Source organism: Marmota monax, unplaced genomic scaffold, assembly GCF_021218885.2.
Source record: "Marmota monax isolate L192 unplaced genomic scaffold, Marmota_monax_Labrador192_F-V1.1 WCK01_AAM20220418_F8-fsc00038, whole genome shotgun sequence".
Lineage (NCBI taxonomy): Eukaryota > Metazoa > Chordata > Mammalia > Rodentia > Sciuridae > Marmota > Marmota monax.
In genome coordinates this window covers 6,693,388-6,711,943 of record NW_026692498.1, presented here as the reverse complement: position 1 = coordinate 6,711,943, position 18,556 = coordinate 6,693,388, and the positions used below count along the sequence as shown (strand labels likewise).

At 43.3% G+C, this 18,556-nt stretch overlaps 1 protein-coding gene across 1 annotated transcript in view; it reads left to right on the top strand.

Annotated features, from left to right (window-relative positions):
* Nucleotides 1-1,150: 1,150 nt before the first annotated feature.
* The window catches only part of Pacs1 (phosphofurin acidic cluster sorting protein 1), a 139,064-nt gene continuing 121,658 nt past the window's right edge, over nt 1,151-18,556 (top strand). Inside the window, exon 1 of the mRNA XM_046445186.2 lies at nt 1,151-1,642. Coding sequence (XP_046301142.1) covers nt 1,290-1,642 — 353 coding nt within the window. The 5' untranslated portion in view covers nt 1,151-1,289. The remainder of the gene's footprint in view (nt 1,643-18,556) is intronic.

The window sequence follows — 18,556 nt, the reverse complement described above, 5'->3', positions numbered from 1 at the left end:
GTGGGCTAAGGAAGTAGGCCATGCCAGGCCTTCCTAATTGACCTTGTGGAGGAAAGTCCAAGTCCTTACCTGTGAGAACATAGCTGGAAATCTAAATAGGATGTCCTGAGTCCCTGGGAGCCCCTGGATTTATTTGACACTAGAGCTAGGGTGTTTGGAGTGTGGGAAGGAGCCTGCATTCTCAAGGTCCCCCTTCCTGAGAAATCTTCCTGGATCAATCCTGGATCAAAAAGATTTGCTGAGCCCTGGGGAGAGCTCCGTTGCACTACTGTTGTCTGTGGAAATGCACGGGAGGTGCTAGAATACTGGTCTTCAAGATGGTTTCTGGAAAGGGGGAGTGGAGAGGTCCCACCAGGACAGGGTCATTGAACTATTGAGCTCGGCCTTGAACAGAATTTGAGAAACTTGAGAACACATTGAGGCCTTGTAATAAAGGCTTCTGGGAGGGAGGGGAGCTGTAGGGAAAGGAGGAGTAAATTGTCGCCAAACGGGCCAGCCCAGGGCTAAGCCCGAGAACCTGCCCACCCCCAACCCAGGGTCTTTTGGACTCCAGATTTAAGCCCCTGCCTACTACCTCGGGCCGGGAACTTCTAGCTCTCGGGCGCTTGAGGTGCTGGGCGGCCTCCCATCCCCACCGACCGCTCCTTTTACCCTTTGGTGGTCTGGGTAATAAAGCCCCAAGGTTTTAAAGCCGGGATTAGAGGCGGTGGGCAAACAGCTTGCGCACCGCGCACGACGCTCTACAGACCCCGGGGGCCAGGCGCGCTCCGGCGGCAGCCCCCCCTGGCCGGGACCGCGCCCCGGAAAAGCGGGATTTCCGCCGGCGGGGCTGCGACCGTGGAGCGCGGGGAGCGGAAGGGGTCAGGCGGCGGCGGTCAGCGTGGGGGCGTCGAGCGCAGGCCTAGCGCGCGCCTTCTCCGCCCCTCGGGGCGGGAGTCTGGGTGGGCGCGCGCCCAGAGCCCGCCGGGCGCGAGCGCGCGCCCGGGCCCCGCCCCTCGGCGCTGGGTGGGGCTGCGAGCCGGGGCTCCCCGCCCCTTCCCAGACACGCCCACCCAGTGTCTTGGCGGCGCGGGCCGCAACAGGCAGCGGCGGGCAAGCGCGAGGACCGCGCGCCGCGAGGCCCCGCGCGTGCGTGCAGACTTGCTGGCGGCCGTGCTCGGTCGCGCGGGCTGAAGAGTCGCGCCGAGGCCCCGCCGCCGTCGTCGCCGCCGCCGCGGGGGAAACCTGGGAGCCGCTCGGCGTCGCCTCGGTTCGCGTGAGCCCCGCGCCCCTCGACCCCCAGCCGGGCCATGGCTGAACGCGGAGGGGCCGGCGGTGGTGCAGGAGCCGCTGGGGGCGGCGGCGGCCAGAGGGGCTCTGGGGTCACCCAGTCCCCGCAGCAGCAGCCACCGCCGCCGCAGCAGCCGCCGCAGCAGCAGCCGACGCCCCCCAAGCTGGCCCAGGCCACCTCGTCGTCCTCTTCCACCTCGGCTGCCGCTGCCTCCTCCTCGTCCTCGTCCACCTCCACCTCCATGGCCGTCGCGGTGGCCTCTGGCTCCGCGCCTCCCGGCGGCCCGGGGCCAGGCCGCACCCCCGCCCCGGTGCAGATGAACCTGTACGCCACCTGGGAGGTGGACCGGAGCTCGTCCAGCTGCGTGCCCAGGTGAGCGGCGAACGGGTGGGACTTGGCGCTGGGGTCGGCGGGGCCCGCGCCCGCCGGGCTGGGCTGTGACAGGCCCCCGCGTCCCCATCCCACGGGTCACGTCGCCTGGCTGGGGCGTCCTTCCCAACTCGCCCCCCGCTCCCAGCCTGTCCCGAGGCTGGGCCTGGCTCCGGCCAGGCCTCCCAAGACTCCGCCGTGGGGACCCGCCCTCCTCCTGCAGCCCCACCTTCTGCCTGTGCGGGGACCACCCTCTTCCCCTCGACGAGCTAGCGGGCCTTCTGGACCCAGCCCAGGGCCTTCTCTCGCTGGGTCCGCCGGAACCCGGCCTTCCCACCGTCAGTTTCCCCGAGTAAGTCACTCTTCCTGCCTCGCTGGCGCCCCTGGGCTGTATATATGTTGCACAGCTGTGGTGGAGATGGCTTTTGATATTCTTATTTCCCAACATACTCAGCATGTGCCAAACTCGGTTGTCACCTTTTCCAGGTAAAACCCGTATAGTAACCCTTGGGGCTTCTAAGAAGTCTTGAGTACACAGGTTCACCGGCCTTCAGATCACACTGCTTCCCTGCCTGGACTCTGGTGCTTGTAGTTTGGAGTCCTATTGAATGCGTCTCTAGGTGTGTTTTTCATCCCCTCCTACCCACTAGAAACTGGTCACAGAATCTTCCAACCGTGTAGGGCTCCATAAAATTACTGTCTGGTTACTAAATTCAGTCCATTCCTTTCTGTTGGAACCCTCGGGGATTTTCCTTTCATCAAAAAGAATATGCCTGGATTGGGAATATTTTCTGTTTCTGTATTGGCAAGGCGGTCTTTCTCCAGTTCTTTGGGAACAGTGTACCGTGTCTTAAAGCTTACCCTGTGAGTAGGCAGCCTGTAGAGCTGGTTTCACCCAAGAAGCCCAGAGAAGTGCCTGGAAGGTGTCCTTTTTTAAGGCACCTCTAAACTTGAGTTGATTCTCTTGGGCTCTCTTCTTACTCTAGCCCACCCATGGGCTGATGGGTGTGTAAGAGAGAGGGAGTATTATGGGGTTACACCCTCAACTTTTTTTTTTTTTGTGGTGCAGGGGATTGAATTCAGGGCCTTGTGCATGCAAGACAAGCACTCTACCAACTGAGTTATCTACCCAGCCACTCAACTCTTTAATATTATTTTTCTTTTTTTTGGTACCAGAGATGGAACCCAGGGGCACATCCCCAGTCCTTTTTATTTTATATTTTGAGACAAGGTCTTACTAAGTAGCTTAGAGCCTCACTAAGTTGCTGAGGCTGGCTTTGAACTTGCAAACCTCCTGCTTCAGTCTGCTGAGCAGCTGGGATTACAGGCATGTGCCACCCAGCCTGGCTAATATTTTTTTCTTTTTAAAATTTATTGTTAACATTATCATATACTCAAATGCACACGTAAATATAGAATGTGAAAAACAATCTCAGGCTAAGAAATAGAGTGTTGCCCCTTCTGTCGAAATCCACAGGGTGCTCCTGAACCATATCCCCACCTTTCCTCTTACAAGGTAAGTACTCTTCTACATTGTGTTTATTATTTCCCTTGTCTTCCATTTGATTATAGTTTTACTACGTATTTGCATCTCTAAACAACGTATTTAGTTCTGAATGTTTTTGAAGAAATGCTGTCATACTGTATGTATTCTTGACTTAGTTTTTTTAACTCAAAATTGTGAAAATGATGAATGTTGTATAGTAGCTCTAGTTTTAAATATTTTCATTAATGGATTGTAGCATGTTGTATGAATGAATATATCATAATTCTCCTGATGAACATTTAGGTTGTGTCCTATTTGTAACATGAGGAGCGATGCATAAATATTTTTTTTCAGGACTCCTAGTGTTTCCATGCAGGTTTCTTTAGGGCATATTTATACAGACGGTAAAGTCACTGATCATGTGATCATGCATAGATCTGGAACTTTAGATAATGCCAGGCTGTCCCACTTGCCCCTCTACTCTTCATGTCCTTTGTGCACAGCACTGCACTGATTTATACTTTCTTTTTTCTCTATCCTTCCTTTTCGGGAATGTTTTAATTCGCTTTGGCCAGAGCCCTAGCACAATACTGTACTCAAATGAGAACTTAGCCTGTGATGATGTACCTGTTGGTCTTGAGCTGTTGTAGGTGAAAGTTGGTCTTTCCTCTGTCTACATTGTGCAAGTATGCAAATTTACCTCTTTAAACATAAAAGCTCTGTGCCCCTTTCTGCAAAGACCCACTGTCAATTCAGCCATGCTTATCCACTCTTCCTTCACATCCATCACTGTGGTTGTTGACATTTGGACAGCTGCCTCCTCTAGCTTGTGAGATTGAAAAGGCATGAGCTGACTGACAGGAAACTACCAAAGAGGAAGACAAATAAATTCACTGGTAGCTGTTGATTTTTGACTCTGGATTTCTTAGCCACTAAGTAGTCCATGTTAATAAATTTTTAGCTCAAGAAACAGGCAGGCATCCTGATGAGATGGGGAGTGATTAATGCTAGCTTGTGAGAGGCTTGTTTTCCTGTGCTGAGTGCATGCAGTTGTGTCATGTTTACTGACCAGTCCTTGAACTTGTCCGTTGTCCTGCTCCAACCTTGTTTCTGGGCAATGACCCTTGTGCCCCCCAGATCCTTGTGAAACACTTGTGCTCCTTGGAGCATGCTGCCGCTCTGTCTTCAGGATGGAAAACAACACCGTATAGGCAGAAAAATGGCTTGCTCTTGGTCCTTCTGAGGATTGAGGTTTCCTGGGTGTACTTGTTTGTTGTTTAGAATATATTGACAATGTGCAGCTCTGTATAGAGAGTGTCTTGTGTAACTCCATGGAAACACAGATGTATGAGCTGTAGGCATTTAGGAATTTTGTGATCTGAGGTTTGGTGTGCATAAGAACATGAGAGTCAGTCTCTCCCTGGTGCAGAGGAGAGGAGTTGAGCAGTCACACTTCTTTTCTTGATGCCTGTGAAGAGTATAATTTGCTTTTGAAAAAAAAGTTTCCTTTATTAGATACTTAAATAAAGATGAACATTGTAGGGGCTGGGGCTGTAGCTTAGTGGTAGAGCGTTTGCCTAGCACATGTGAGGTACTGGGTTTGATCCTCAGCACCAAGTAAAAATAAATAAAATAAAGACATTGCGTCCATCTACAACTTAAAAAAAAAAAAAAAAAAAGCACTGTAGTAGTTTCTCCAGGTATGTGTTTGCTCTTTTTTAACATCTACTAAATTCTCTCAGAGTCCATAGATTTTAACATGTATGAGCTATAGGCACTTAGGAAATATCGTGATTTTAACTTTTTATAGATAACTGACTTAGTCGAGAAGGTGTAATGATGCATGCTTATACACTTTCTTTTTTCTTTGTTCTTCCTGCCCCAGCTGCTAAGGAGGCTGAGGCATGAGGATTGCAAGTTTGAGACTTAGCAATTTAGCAAAACCCTGCCTCAAAAATAAATAAATAAATAGATAGATAAGACCGGTTGAGGATGTGGCTCAATGATTAAGCGCCCCTAGGTTAAATCCCCAGCACCAAAATAAACAAATAAAATAAAAAACAAAAAGGGCTGGGGATGTAGCTCAGTGGTAAAAACCCTGGGTTCAATCCCTAGTACAAAAAAAAAAAAAATTGCCATTTTACCAGAAAATTTTGGGGGGGCAGGTACTGGGGATTGAACTTAGGGGCACTCAACCATTAAGCCACATCCCAGCCCTATTTTGTATTTTATTTCAAGACAAGGGCTCCCTGAGTTGCTTAGCGCCTTGCTTTTGCTGAAGCTGGCTTTGAACTCATAGTCCTCCTGTCTCAGCCTCCTGAGCTACTGGGATTACAGGTGTCCACCACCATGCTCAGCCAGAAATTTTTTAAACAAGAAGATTAACACATGTCCATGGTTAGAAATATAAGCAGTATAGAAAGATGGCAAGTGTGAAGGGTAAGCCCCTTCCCTGTTCTCATTCCCCAGAGGTAATCCCTATGAAATACAGTTGCTTTTAAGACTTTATTACAAGAAGGCAACTCAGCTATGAAATTCATAGTGTCAGGAGCTAGCATTGTTTCCCTCCATGCTAAGTCACCTTCTGCTGTGGCCCAGTGTGGCACAGTGGTGTGCTGTGGAGACTTGGTTGCATGCTGCCCGAAGGGTTTTAGGGTCTTATTGATTTCCTCTCTTCAGTCTTTGTGAGGTGGAATTCCCCCTGGTGTTATTTTCTCTCTTTGATTTGCTTTAAGTAGGAGAGGCACAAAAATTGTTAAATTTTACAAGTACACAATATTTCCTCTGGCATAAAAGTGATTGTTAGGAGCCAACCTGTGCTCTTCCAAGTCACTCAAACCAGAGTACCTTTGTCTTTTAGTACAAAGCACATTTGCATATCCTTATCTTCATGTATACTTAGGGAAGGAGTTGAGCAGTTATCAGTCACATTGCTCCTTAGACCACATTTTAAAAAAATGGGTACTAAGGTTAATTCTTATTGGACAAAGTGTTAGAGGCAGAGGAGGTGCCTGCCACAGTTGAGTTGGCATGCCTGGCCTGCAGCAGAAGTGTTCTTTGCATGAAAACACTTGGGGCCAGTTACTCCTGTTACCACAGAAACACTAGGCCAGGAGAGACTTGTTAACTGCTCTGACTGTACACCAGAACAAGCTCTTCCATGCTTTAGTTTTTTCATCATTGATCAGGAATACTTTTACTTACCACCCACCCTAAGACGTGTTGAAATAAATATAAAATAGAACTTAAAGAGCTACAACAGTGAGCATTACTTAAATGATAGATATAAAGTAAATGTAATTGATCAAATAAGAGAGAGCTGGTGACATGTCTATTATTTCCCTAGCATTAAAAGTCTTAAAAGCATGTTTACCCTAGGAGATTCATAATAGAATATCCTCCGTATCAGGGTAATATTATCCATTATCCCTGTGGAACCTCAGATTTATCCTTAAGTCAGAAAGAGAATGACTTTCAGAGTCAGTTTTACATGTATTGATTTACAGATATTTAGGACATATTAGTGGTTATGTAATTTCTGTTTAAACTAGTTTTTTTTTTTTTTTTTTTTTAAGAGAGAGAGAGAGAGAAAGAGAAAGAGAGAGACTTTTTAATATTTATTTTTTAGTTTTCGGCAGACACAACATCTTTGTTTGTATGTGGTGCTGAGGATTGAACCCGGGCCACACGCATGCCAGGCGAGCGCGCTACCGCTTGAGCCACATCCCCAGCCCCAGTTTAAACTAGTTTTGCAGTTTCTTTTTTATTTTATTTTTTTTTCTGTGTACTGGGGATTGAACTCACGGGCACTTGACCACTTAGCCACATCCCCAGCTCTATTTTGTATTTAGAGACAGGATCTTACTGAGTTGCTAAGCGCCTCTCCTTGCTGAGGGTGGCTTTGAAGTCTCCTACTTCAGCCTCCTGAGTTGCTGGGATTTACAGGCATGCGCCACTATACCTAGCTAGTTTTCCAGTTTCGTCAGACATCCAGTTGTGGCTGCCATTGTCAGCACTTGCCAGAGGGAGGTGCAATTCGGGTGCTTGGGCTGTGTCTCTTAACTGCCTCACCTTGGGAGGCTGGTCCTGCTTTGGCCAGGACTTGGAGGTGTTGATGCAGACTGAGGCAGATCTTGTGGGTCCTTGGCCTGGTGGCATCACTGTCATCACATTCTGGAAGCTCTTTGGGGACCTAGGGTAGCTGTGGGAATGATTTTAAAGTGTTGGTCTTTTCCCACTTAGGGTTTGGAGTAAGATTGAGGGCTCTTGAGAAAAGGCAGATTTTCAAGTTGGCCTTAGAACTTCTTTTACATGGCCCTGATCATGGTGGTTGAATTCCAGATTGGCAAGCACCAACAGGATCCTTCCTTCTCTAGGCCGTGACCTAAGAGTAACCAGCACAGTGAGAAGGGTTTAGAGAACCAGAGGTATATGGCAGCACCCACCTTAGTATGCTTTCCTCTTACATTCAGGGGGTGATTGTCTGCTTAGAAAGGTGGCTGACAGCAGGGCGCGGTGGCACATGCCTGTAATCCCAACAATTTGGGAGGCTGAGGCAGGAGTATCGCAAGTTTGAACCCAGCCTCAGTAACTTAGCAAGACCCATTTCAAAACTAAAAAATAGAAAGGATTGGGGATGTGGCTCAGTGGTTAAGCACCCCTGGGTTCAATGAAAGTTGGCTTACAGTCAGTGCTTCCCAAAGGGGTAGACCTGTATTGACCTCTATACTTTGGGAAGCAGTGGAAAAGGCAACAAATGATGATACATACAATGCATAGAAAATGGTTCCTTTTCTTTTTTGTGTGTGTGGTGCTGGGGATCAAACCCAGGGCCTTATGCTTTCAAGGCATGCACTCTACCAACTGAGCCATATTCCCAGCTCTAGAAAATAGTTTCTTTTTTTTTTTTTTAAAGAGAGAGAGAGAGAGAATTTTAATATTTATTTTTTAGTTTTTGGCAGACACAACATCTTTGTTTGTATGTGGTGCTGAGGATCGAACCCGGGCCGCACGCATGCCAGGCAAGCGCGCTACTGCTTGAGCCACATCCCCAGCCCAGAAAATAGTTTCTTAAAGCATTCTGTCAGGCATTCAGTTATGTCTTAGCATCATGAGTTGCTTTATCTTAAAGCTGTGCCTTCCAGTGTAATAGCTGTTAACCACAGGTGGCTACTTAAATTGAAATTCACTTCCCCAATTTACTGGCCCCTTTTGTGTCACCTTGGTAATGTGTGGCTAGTGGCTTCCATATTGTACAGGGCATATCTAGAACATGGTAGCATCACATAAGGTCCTATTAGATAATACTTAGAGGAAAAACCTGCCTAGTATTTCTAGTATGAATATTTATGGCTTCTTGAGAAAATACTTGCAAAGTGTTTGTCTAATAAGGGATTAATATCCAGAATATACCAGGAACTCAAACAATCCAACAGCAGAAAAACAAATAATCAGACTAAAAAGAGGGCAAATGATCGGAATAGCTATTTCTCAAAAGAAGACATACAGGGGCTGGGGATGTGGCTCAAGCGGTAACGTGCTCGCCTGGCATGCGCGGGGCGCTGGGCTTCGATCCTCAGCACCACATAAAAATAAAGATGTTGTGTCCACCGAAAACTGAAAAATAAATATTAAAAATTTCTCTCTCTCTCTCTCTCTCTCTAAAAAAGAAGACATACAGATGGCCAATAAGTATATGAAAAATGTTCAAATCACTGATCATCAGGGAAATGCAGATCAAAACCACGAGATTTCCTCTCACCCCAGTTAGAATGGCTAGTGTAAAAAAGACAGTAAATGCTGGCAAGGATGCAGAGTAAGGGGAACTCTCATGTGCTGTTGGTAGGAGTATAAATTAGTACAGCCATTATGGAAAACAGTATGGAAGTTCCTCAGAAAACCAGAAGTAAAACTACCATATGACCTAGCACTTCCATTACTGAGTACATAGCCAAAGAAAAGGAAGTCATTATGTGTGAGAGATATCTGTACTTACATATTTATTGCAGCACTACTCACAGTAGCCAAAATATAGAATTAACCTAGGTGTCCATAGATGGATGAATAGTTAAAGAAAATGTGGTATGTATGTACAACAGAATATTAGTTAGCCATCAAGAAGAGTGGAATCTGTGACAACATGAATGGAACTGGAGGACATAATGTAAAGTGAAATTAGTTGGGCACAGAAAAACAAATACCAATGTTCTCACTTATATGTGGGACCCCCAGAAATTAACCTCTTAGAAGCAGAGAGTGGAATAATGGTTTCCAGAGACTGGGGAGGGTGGGGCTGAGGGAGGTTTAGGGAGGATGGCTAGGGGATACAGGGTACAATTAGTAAGAGTGATAATCTTTTTTTTTGGTACTGGGATTGAATTTAGGGGCACTTAACTACTGAGCCACATGCCCAGTCCTTTTTATTTTTTATTTTGAAACAGGGTCTTACTTAGTTGTTTAGGGACTGAGTTCCTGAGGCTGACCTTGAACTTCAGATCCTTGTGCCTCAGCCTCCCCAAATCACTAGGATTACAGATGCACACCATCACACCTGGCATCACACTTTTGTCCTCTTCCAAATAACCTTTTCTTGGCAAGAGGATTAATTTTTAATGTTCTGTAGCACAGTATGGTAACTATGGTTGACAATAATTAAGTGTATATTTAGAAATAGGGCTGGGGTTGTAGCTCAGTGGTAGAGTGCTCACCTAGCACGTGTGAGGTATTGGGTTCGATCCTCAGCACCATATAAAAATAAATAAAATAAAGATATTGTGTCCATCTACAACTTAAAAAAAATAGCTAGAAGAGAGGATTTTGAATTTTCCCAACACGGGGAAATGAAAAAATCTTTAAGGTGTTGAATATACCAATTATCCTGATCATTATTTGTGTATTGAAATATCACACTGTATCCCATAAGTATGTACAATTATTATGTGTCAATTAAATTTTTAAAAAAAATTTAAAAAAGGAATTAGTGTTCTATGTGACTTGACTGGGAAAAGACTCTTGGAAGCTTGTATCTGGTCTCCTCTGAACTTTGCCTCATGAGCCTTTTCCCCTTAGCAATTTTGAAATTGCTTTGTATTTTTTTTTTTTTTGCTCTAATTTTTTAAAAAATTTGTTCTAATTAGTTATACATGATAGAAGAATGCATTTCAATTCATTGTACACAAATGGAGCACAACTTTTCATTTCTCTGGTTGTACACAATGTAGAGTTGCACCACATGTGCAGTCATATGTGTACCTAGGGTAATGATGTTCATCTCATTCCACCATCATTCTTGCCCCCATGCACCCTCCCCTTCACCCAATCAAAAGTTCCTCCATTCTCCTCATGCTCCTCCCCCGATTATGGATCAGCATTGGCTTACCAGGAGAACATGGCTTTGGTTTTTTGGGATTGCCTTACTTCGCTTAGTATGATATTCTCTAACTACATCCATTTACCTGCAAATGCCATAATTTTATTCAATTTTAATGATGCTTTTTACTGTAATCTTTTTTAAAAAATATTTTTTAGTTGTTGACAGACCTTTATTTTATTTATTTGTATGTGGTGGTGAGAATCAAACCCAGTGCGTCACACATGCTAGGCAAGCGCTCTACCACTGAGGTATAATCCCAACCCCTTGCAATCTTAACTGTGAGTATCTTTTTAAAAATATAGGCTGAAGATGTAGCTCAGTGGCAGAGCATTCGCCTAGCATGTATGAGGCTCTGGGTCCCATCTCTAGCACCACCAAAGACAAAGCAAAACAAATACAAATATATATGTTTTTTCTTATTCACTTAATTAAATGGAATATTTTTGTCCTCTTCCAAATAACCCTTTTCTTTGCTGTTTTGAGGGCTCCTGAGGTTTCTTAGTGTTTTCTCCTTGGACATCACCTTCTGGTTTGCTCTACTTCATCCTGTCTTTGCTTTCAGATGCCTGCCTGCCATTTATATCCCACAGCTTTAGGTCTAAGTCAATATCTATACAGTTTTCCATATCTATTGAAAACTGACTGGATGTATTAACTCCAAAATGGTTTCATTTAGTTTGATTCTATTCTGTTCTGTTCTATGTTTTGAGGTATTAGGGATTGAACCAGGGATGCTTTATCACTGAGCTACATCCTTAGGCCTTTTTAAAATTTTTAAATTTATTTTTATTTTTTTCTTTTAAAATTTTTCATTTTGAGGGCTGGGGTTGTCGCGCTGTGGTAGAGCACTTTGTCTAGCATGTGTGAGGCACTGGGTTCGATTCTCAGCACTATATATCAATAAATGAATAATTTTTTTTTTTTTTGACACAAAGCCTTTCTGAATCGTCCAGGATGGCCTTAAACTTACAATCTTCCTGCTTCAACCTCCTGAATCACTGGAATTACAAATGGATGCCCCTGTGCCCAGCTTCAACATGGTTTTTAGATGGTAAAATTGTGCATGATTTTAATTTCTGGCCTTATTATTTTGGTGATTTCTAAAAATTATATGGTAAACATGTATTACAGAGAAGGTCAGTAAGTAAATATTTAAAACATACATATTGACTCTGTGAATACTGTATACTAAACATTACTAAACTCTACACTTCAGAAGGGTGAGCTTTATGAATTTTGTGTCACATTAAAGCTATTAAAAAAGGGGAGGGGCTGGGGTTGTAGCTCAGTTGTAGAGCATTTGCCTCACACGTGTGAGGCACAGGGTTTGATCTTCAGCACCACATAAAAAATAAAATAAAAGTATTGTATCTATCTGCAACTAAAAAGGGGGGGGGGCAGATGCAGTGGTGTACACCTGTAATCCCAGCGGCTATGGAGACTGAAGCAGAGGATCATGAATTCAAAGCCAGCCTAAGCAACTTAGCAAGGTCTTAAGCAACTCAGCAAGACCGTATCTCTAAGTAAAATATAAAAAAAGGGCAGGGGATGTGGTTTAGTAGTTAAGCACCCTGGGTGCAATCCCTTGTACAAAAAAAAAAATTATGTATTTAGTGAACATTGAATGAGAAAATGGGAGGGGGTAATGCTGCTTCCTTTCTTGGTTCTAGAATACCTTGTTCATTTATATTGGTGGCAAAATGGCAAATGGAGAATGTTCTAGACCATTACTTACCTTCCTTGCATTGGGTAGATGAAGAATAGAAGGATGAGTTAGTGTTGATGAAGGCAGACTGATTTGTTTAATGTTTGTGCAGTTAGTTTTAGATGGTGAAGTATTTAAGATACACTAGAGGTTAGAATATTTTTTTAGTTCTAGCTTCACCAATTTTTCTGAACCTTGAATATTGTACTTCCTGTTTCTCTTTGTAAGTAATGATTCTTGTCAACTTCAGGTAAACCTGGCTTTCATTTGGCTTTTAAGCACTTTCAGTTTTAGTTCTGTAAACAGAATTTCACCAGATAATACCGCAGGTTATTTTGGCCAATGTATTTTTTAGGCTGTGTGCATTTCAGAAGTTGCACTGTAGGTAATTACTCGATGCTGTTTTTATGACCCAGTTTGGATACTGGAGACATGAAAGGGATGATGATGAAACTTTCCTTCCTTCAGTACCACCTGTTCCTCTCTCTGTAGACAGCAGAGCTCCTCCAAGACAGTTCATCTCTCAGGACCTTCCTGTGAGCAGGATTCTTCCAGATGGCATCTTGGGCTAAACTGGCACATGGACCATCTCTAAGGAGTTTTAGAATGGTTATTGTGCTTAGGTATAGGAAAGTGTATTTTTTTTCCAGTTATTCTCCAAAACAGTGTGTATGTCTATTTGTCTTTGAGTTTCTTTTGTTCCTCTTTTCATAGTTGAGACAGCCTTCATTCTTTGTTAAAAAAATAAAAATCTAGGACACACCAAAGGCTTAGGACATCACTTGTCACTTATTTGATCCCTCCCCACTAGCCTTTCCCTGTGTCTTGCTTAAAAACACTGAAAGGCTTCAGGCTTTGGGGGGCAGCTTTCTCTCCTTCTATTTGCTGGCTCCTCTCAACACATTGCACTATACTGCTGGTTTTTCCCCTTCTCTGACACTCTGGTCTCTCCTAGAAGGTAACCACTAGTGGCAGTTCAGAGTGATGGAGGTTTCATTTTTGTTTTGTTGTTTTGCAGTGCTGGGGATTGAACCGAGGACCTTACACATGCTTGGAATGATGTTTTAAAAAAGAAAATTAAATCATATCCTTCTCCTTCCCATAATCTTCAATTTACGTATTGAACAGATGCTGACAGACCAGCTGGTATATGCCACAAACAAAATCCTTGATGTCATGGAGTTTATGTTCTAGTGGGCAAAGATAAGAGACACTATCAAATAGCATCTGTCATACTTAGAGTAAAACCCCTTTTCATGTATTAGGAGACACTTTGTGATGTGGCCCCTTTCTTTGACTTTGACCTTATCTTCTGTCATTCTCTGTTGCTTACATAGCTCTCGGTGAACTGGGCCTGAGCACAGTCACCCCTTCCTCAGGGCTTTTGTCTCTCCTGTCCTCTCTACTTGTTGTTCTTAATTCCCTGGATGGTAGCCTTGGTGTCATTCAGGTCTCAGCTGACCTGCCATCTTGAAAGGCTGGCCTCACTTGCCCAGTCCATTCAGAGTTGGTGAAGCCTCTTCACAACAACTTACCATTAGCTGAAACAATTCTGTTCATTTATTTAGTCACTGTATAGGTGCTCAACAGATATATGTGTCAAGTTAATGGCACTGGTTTTCCTATAGTACCTGTTTATTTGCAATGTTTGTTGAATGGATCTCTATTATAAACAATTCATTCAATAAATATTTACTGAGTATTTCTGAGTAGCAAAATGATGTAGGTGCTGAGGAGACAGCAGCAACAAGTTGATAAAGTCCATTGCCTCCTGGAGTATACATCCGAGTGCAGAGAGAGAGTTGATAAGCCACTGATGAATCAGACTTACAATAAGTAAGTGAAACAGACTGAAATAGGCAGGGAGTTGAGGGAGTCAGGGGAAGCTGTTGAGCAGTGAGGCCATGGAAGGCCTCTGTTGGGGTGGTGTTTGAACTCATGCTGAAGTGAAGGGAATCTGATGAACTGAGCATGTTCTGTATATGGCCATCAGAGGCAAGTTCTCACATCTCTTTTCTCAGAAGGAAAACCAAGGCCCAGTGAAGGGAAAGCATTTTTGTAAGGCTACACAGTTTAGATGTGGGTGGAGCTGGAATTTGTCTCGTAGCTCATGATTGTCTGACATCAGAGCTATTTCTCTGTTAAACTTGGTACCTTAAGTCCTGTCTGGTTCTCATAGTTGACAGATAATACTGACTGCCTTATCCATTGTCAGTTGGAAGTACAGGAAGTGGGAAGCTACATGGCATAGAGGCTGTGAATGTGGGTTCTAGAGCCATCGCTTGGATTTGAATCCCAAGTCTACTGTTAATTATTTGAGTGGCCTTGGGCAAGTTATTTAATCTCTAATGCTTTGATATTATCTTCTATAAAATGGGCACAATTATTCCTATCTCATAGCATTATCATAAAAGTTAAATTAATACATGTATTAATTGTGTGTGTTGCATATAGAAAACAATAAGTGATGTACTCTTTTTTTTTTTAGAAGTTGTTATCCCACTTTATTATTTTTAAACATTTTTTATTTTTTGGAAGTAGTTGGAAACAACACCTTTATTTTATTTATTTACTTTTACGTGGTGCTGAGGATTGAACCCAGCTAGACGAGTGCTCTGCTGCTGAGCCACAGTCCCAGCCCCAAGTGATGTACTCTTGTATTCCAGTTACTCAGGAGGTTGAAGCAGGAGGATCCCAGTTTTGAAGCCAGCCTGGGCAATGTAGTGAAACTCTGTCTCAAGATAAAAAATAAAAAGGACTGGTTATATAGCTCAGTGGTAGAACATCCCTGGGTTCAGTCCCTAGTACTGCCCTCCCAAAGCAATTAATATTAGCTATTGCTATCTTTCTTGCCAATCCAGTCTCTCTGTCTTCCCTCTCTTCAAGAAAACCAAAAGAACCTGCTATCTTTCTAGAATCAGGGTGACATTCTGATGTCCTCAGTGGGTGGGATGGTCACAAGATCTTGAGTTCACCTTAGGCACAAATACTAGCAAGCCCCAAGCTTATTAGAAAGTCAAAGCAACATATTTTGGTCTGAAGCAGTGGCTGGGTCTGGATCCTGTTTCTACATCCTGCCCACTTACATGAACGGAAGAGATGGCGCAGGTCCCGCCTACAAACCACAACTGTGTTTTGAGGCAATTTGACTTGACAGCTTCCTTATTTCTACCTGCTGACTTCTTTATCCCTGGTTTGGCAGCCAGAAGAGCAACTAAACCAGTTTATAGTTCGCTATTTATTGCCAATAAAACTAGAATAAGGACTAGGAAAATGAGGACTTGTGGGGGGGTGTCTTTTTCTCTTGTCTCCTTGAATTTTTTTTTTTTTATCTCAAACTATAGAAAAACTCTATTTTCTTCTTATGTGAGAAATCTGATAATACTTTTGTGGCCTCTCCTGAAACATTTGGATCTTTGCATGAATATTAATTTTCCTCTTTAATGATATCAAGAGTTTTAATTTTGGTTGAAAATTTACAAACATATTTGCTTATTGTTGGTTCTTCCTTTGGAATATATAACATACAAGCTGGATGTGGTGATACATGGCTATAATCCCAGCAATTTGGGAGACTGAGGCAGGGGGATCACAAGTGGGAGGCCAGCCTCAACAACTTACCAAGGCACTGTCTCAAAATAAAAAAAATGAACAAATACATAAAACAGACTACCCTTTCCCCAAGTCTCACTCATCATGATGAACAGGATCCTCCTGGTAGACATCAGGGTCTAATGAGTAGTGTAGACTGGTACATGGAGCATAACTACTTCAAAATTTATATGTTTTTTAGTTTTGTTTTTTCCTTATTGCTAACAGCATGCCCTTTCTCTTTTGTTGCTTCTAATGGGCTGAAGAACCAAACAGTTGAAAATGTTAAGAATGACTGGGCTCCGAGTTTGAGGGTAAGATAATTAGCAGCATAGCCTGAGAATGGGAGATTCAGAGCTGGTGTTGTAGGGAAAAGGAGCAGGCAGTTTTGCTCACCTCCTGGTTTAGGCTGTGTTCTAGAGAAGGAGGAATGTGAATTTGGGGAGGTGTCCATCCTTCTAAAATCTTAGGGAGCGACAACTTGGTGGAAGATGATTTAGAGACACAAGTCCATGTGCATGTGATGGGCGTGCCGGGGCTGGTGGATGGAGCCCTGTGTGCTTGGTGTAGTCAGTTCTGGTCCGTTCTGGGCCACTTGCTTTTGTCCTGCTATTTTAAAAAAAGACTGCCTTTCTCCACCTCAAAGATTTGTTATGAAGAGAAATAGAAGGCACATGGAATGTTTGGGCATCCAAATCTATGGACAGCTTGGGTGCTGTTAGTGAGACTAGGAGCATGGTGGTGTACAGTGTTTGTCCTCTGGTAGACCTTCTAGTGGTCATCATTTTTGTTGTCTTTACAGGTAGGTTTCTGTTTAGTCCTTTTGGCTCATGGACAATGGAATTTGGCAGTGTGATATACATTAAACCCATTATTTGATTAAATCACCTTGTTAGACTTAAAGCATGTGGAGAGTGGTCTGCTGCATTATGGTCATCCCTGCCAGGCACAGCTTTTGCTGTGGATGAAAATGAATAAACAACTCTGGAAACCAAGGTCCTCTGGGAATATAAAAACTCTTGTGGCTATTAATGGACTTAATTGTATTTCCTCTCTGTCACCAAAATGTGCAATAAATTTGTTTATGCTCATGCCTTTAATGGGGAGAATTGCTCATTAAATGTGCATGATATCATTATCACTTTGTTTTTTAGAACTGGTAGTGTCTCCTCTCTAGCTTTTCTTTAAAAAGAAAACTTATAATAAAGATTAGCTGTAATGTTATTAAACATTGTCCATTAATCCCTTGATTGACTTTTTCCTCCATAAAGAAGGAAAGGATATCTTACTGGGAAGCAGACCTTGGCTGGGAATAGAGATGGTCTCCTAAATCCAAGATAAGGCATGAGGTCAGTTTGGTAGGTTCAGGACTTAGGAAAGTGATATATTTACATGTGCTCCAGAAGGGCCTCATTCTAATGCAGCCTCACTGATAAATGAATGCCATGTCCCAGTGTGATTGGGCTTCATCTTATTTAAATCCATTTAAGAGAATATTTATAGAGAAATGACCTTAGCATTGTGGCTCTCTTTGTTTTGTGTCATTTAGGTATTTCCTCCTATTGTAATATAACTGGGGAGAAATATCAGCAATAATCTCTTTAAAACCATTATGTCAGAAATGCTTTGACTTTAAAATATGATTTCTCATTTGGCTTTACCTTGCTATTTGGATTTCTATATGTCTCTAGCTCTTCTCTGCTTGCTTCTTCTTGGTTTCCTCATTTAGTCAAAAGACACTGAATATACATTCTGTGCCAGTCATTGGTACATATACTGAGCAGAGAGCAGTGAAAAAATGCAAAAATTTCAGCTCTCACGGTTGTCTGCTAGGGACAGGGTAGGCAGCAGACGGTAAATAAGCGAATGAGAAAATAGTAGGTGGATCAGGTGGTGAAGATAAAAGGGGAATGTGGATAAGCGGGCAGGAAGGAGAATGTTATAGTTAAACAAGGTGGTCTAGAAAAACCTCAGAAGGTGATCCAGTCAGGTGGAGCACACATGAATGTAAGCCAGGTGAATTTATGGGAAGAGCCTTCCCAGTAGAGGGAACAGGAAGTATTATGGGTTCCAGGAATATCCAGGTGGCCATTGTGGCTGGAGCCAAGTGAATGAGGGAGAAAGTAATAGGAGATAGACATAGATGTAAAGGGGATTGGTTTTTGGTTTTGTACTGCTGGGGATTGAATCTAAGGCTTTTCTATGCTAGGCAGGTACACAGATCTTATAGGCCATTGTAGGACTCTGGCTTTGACCTGAAGTGAGATGGAAAATCATTGGGGGCTTTAAGCCAAAGAAGAGACATAAAAATGACATCCACTTAAAAGAACCACTGGCCTCTGCAGAATCTCTTTAGAGAAGGATGGGGTTGGGCTAGGAGGTGCTGTGATGGTCTGGGTAGAGCTGGTAGGGCTTGGACCAGGACTAGGATAGGGGGAGATGAGGAAGTAGTCAGATTCTGGGTATATTGTCAAGTTTAAAGGATTTCCTTGTGGATTGGATTTGAGGTATGACAGAGCACAAGTTTTCAAGGATAATTCCAAAATGTCATTTAACCTCTTTGTGTCTGTTTTCTATTTTTCTTCCTCAGAGCAATATTGTCATCTCTTTATCTTAGTGATGTTATGAGAATGAGATTTGTTTAACAGGGCTCTTCAGAGCTTTTTGGGAGTTTGTTTCCCCTTTTGCCATTTGTAATTAGTTGGAAATAAATTTCCTTGAGAATTTAAGGGATGATGGAATAATCTATAGGTAGATGCCCAT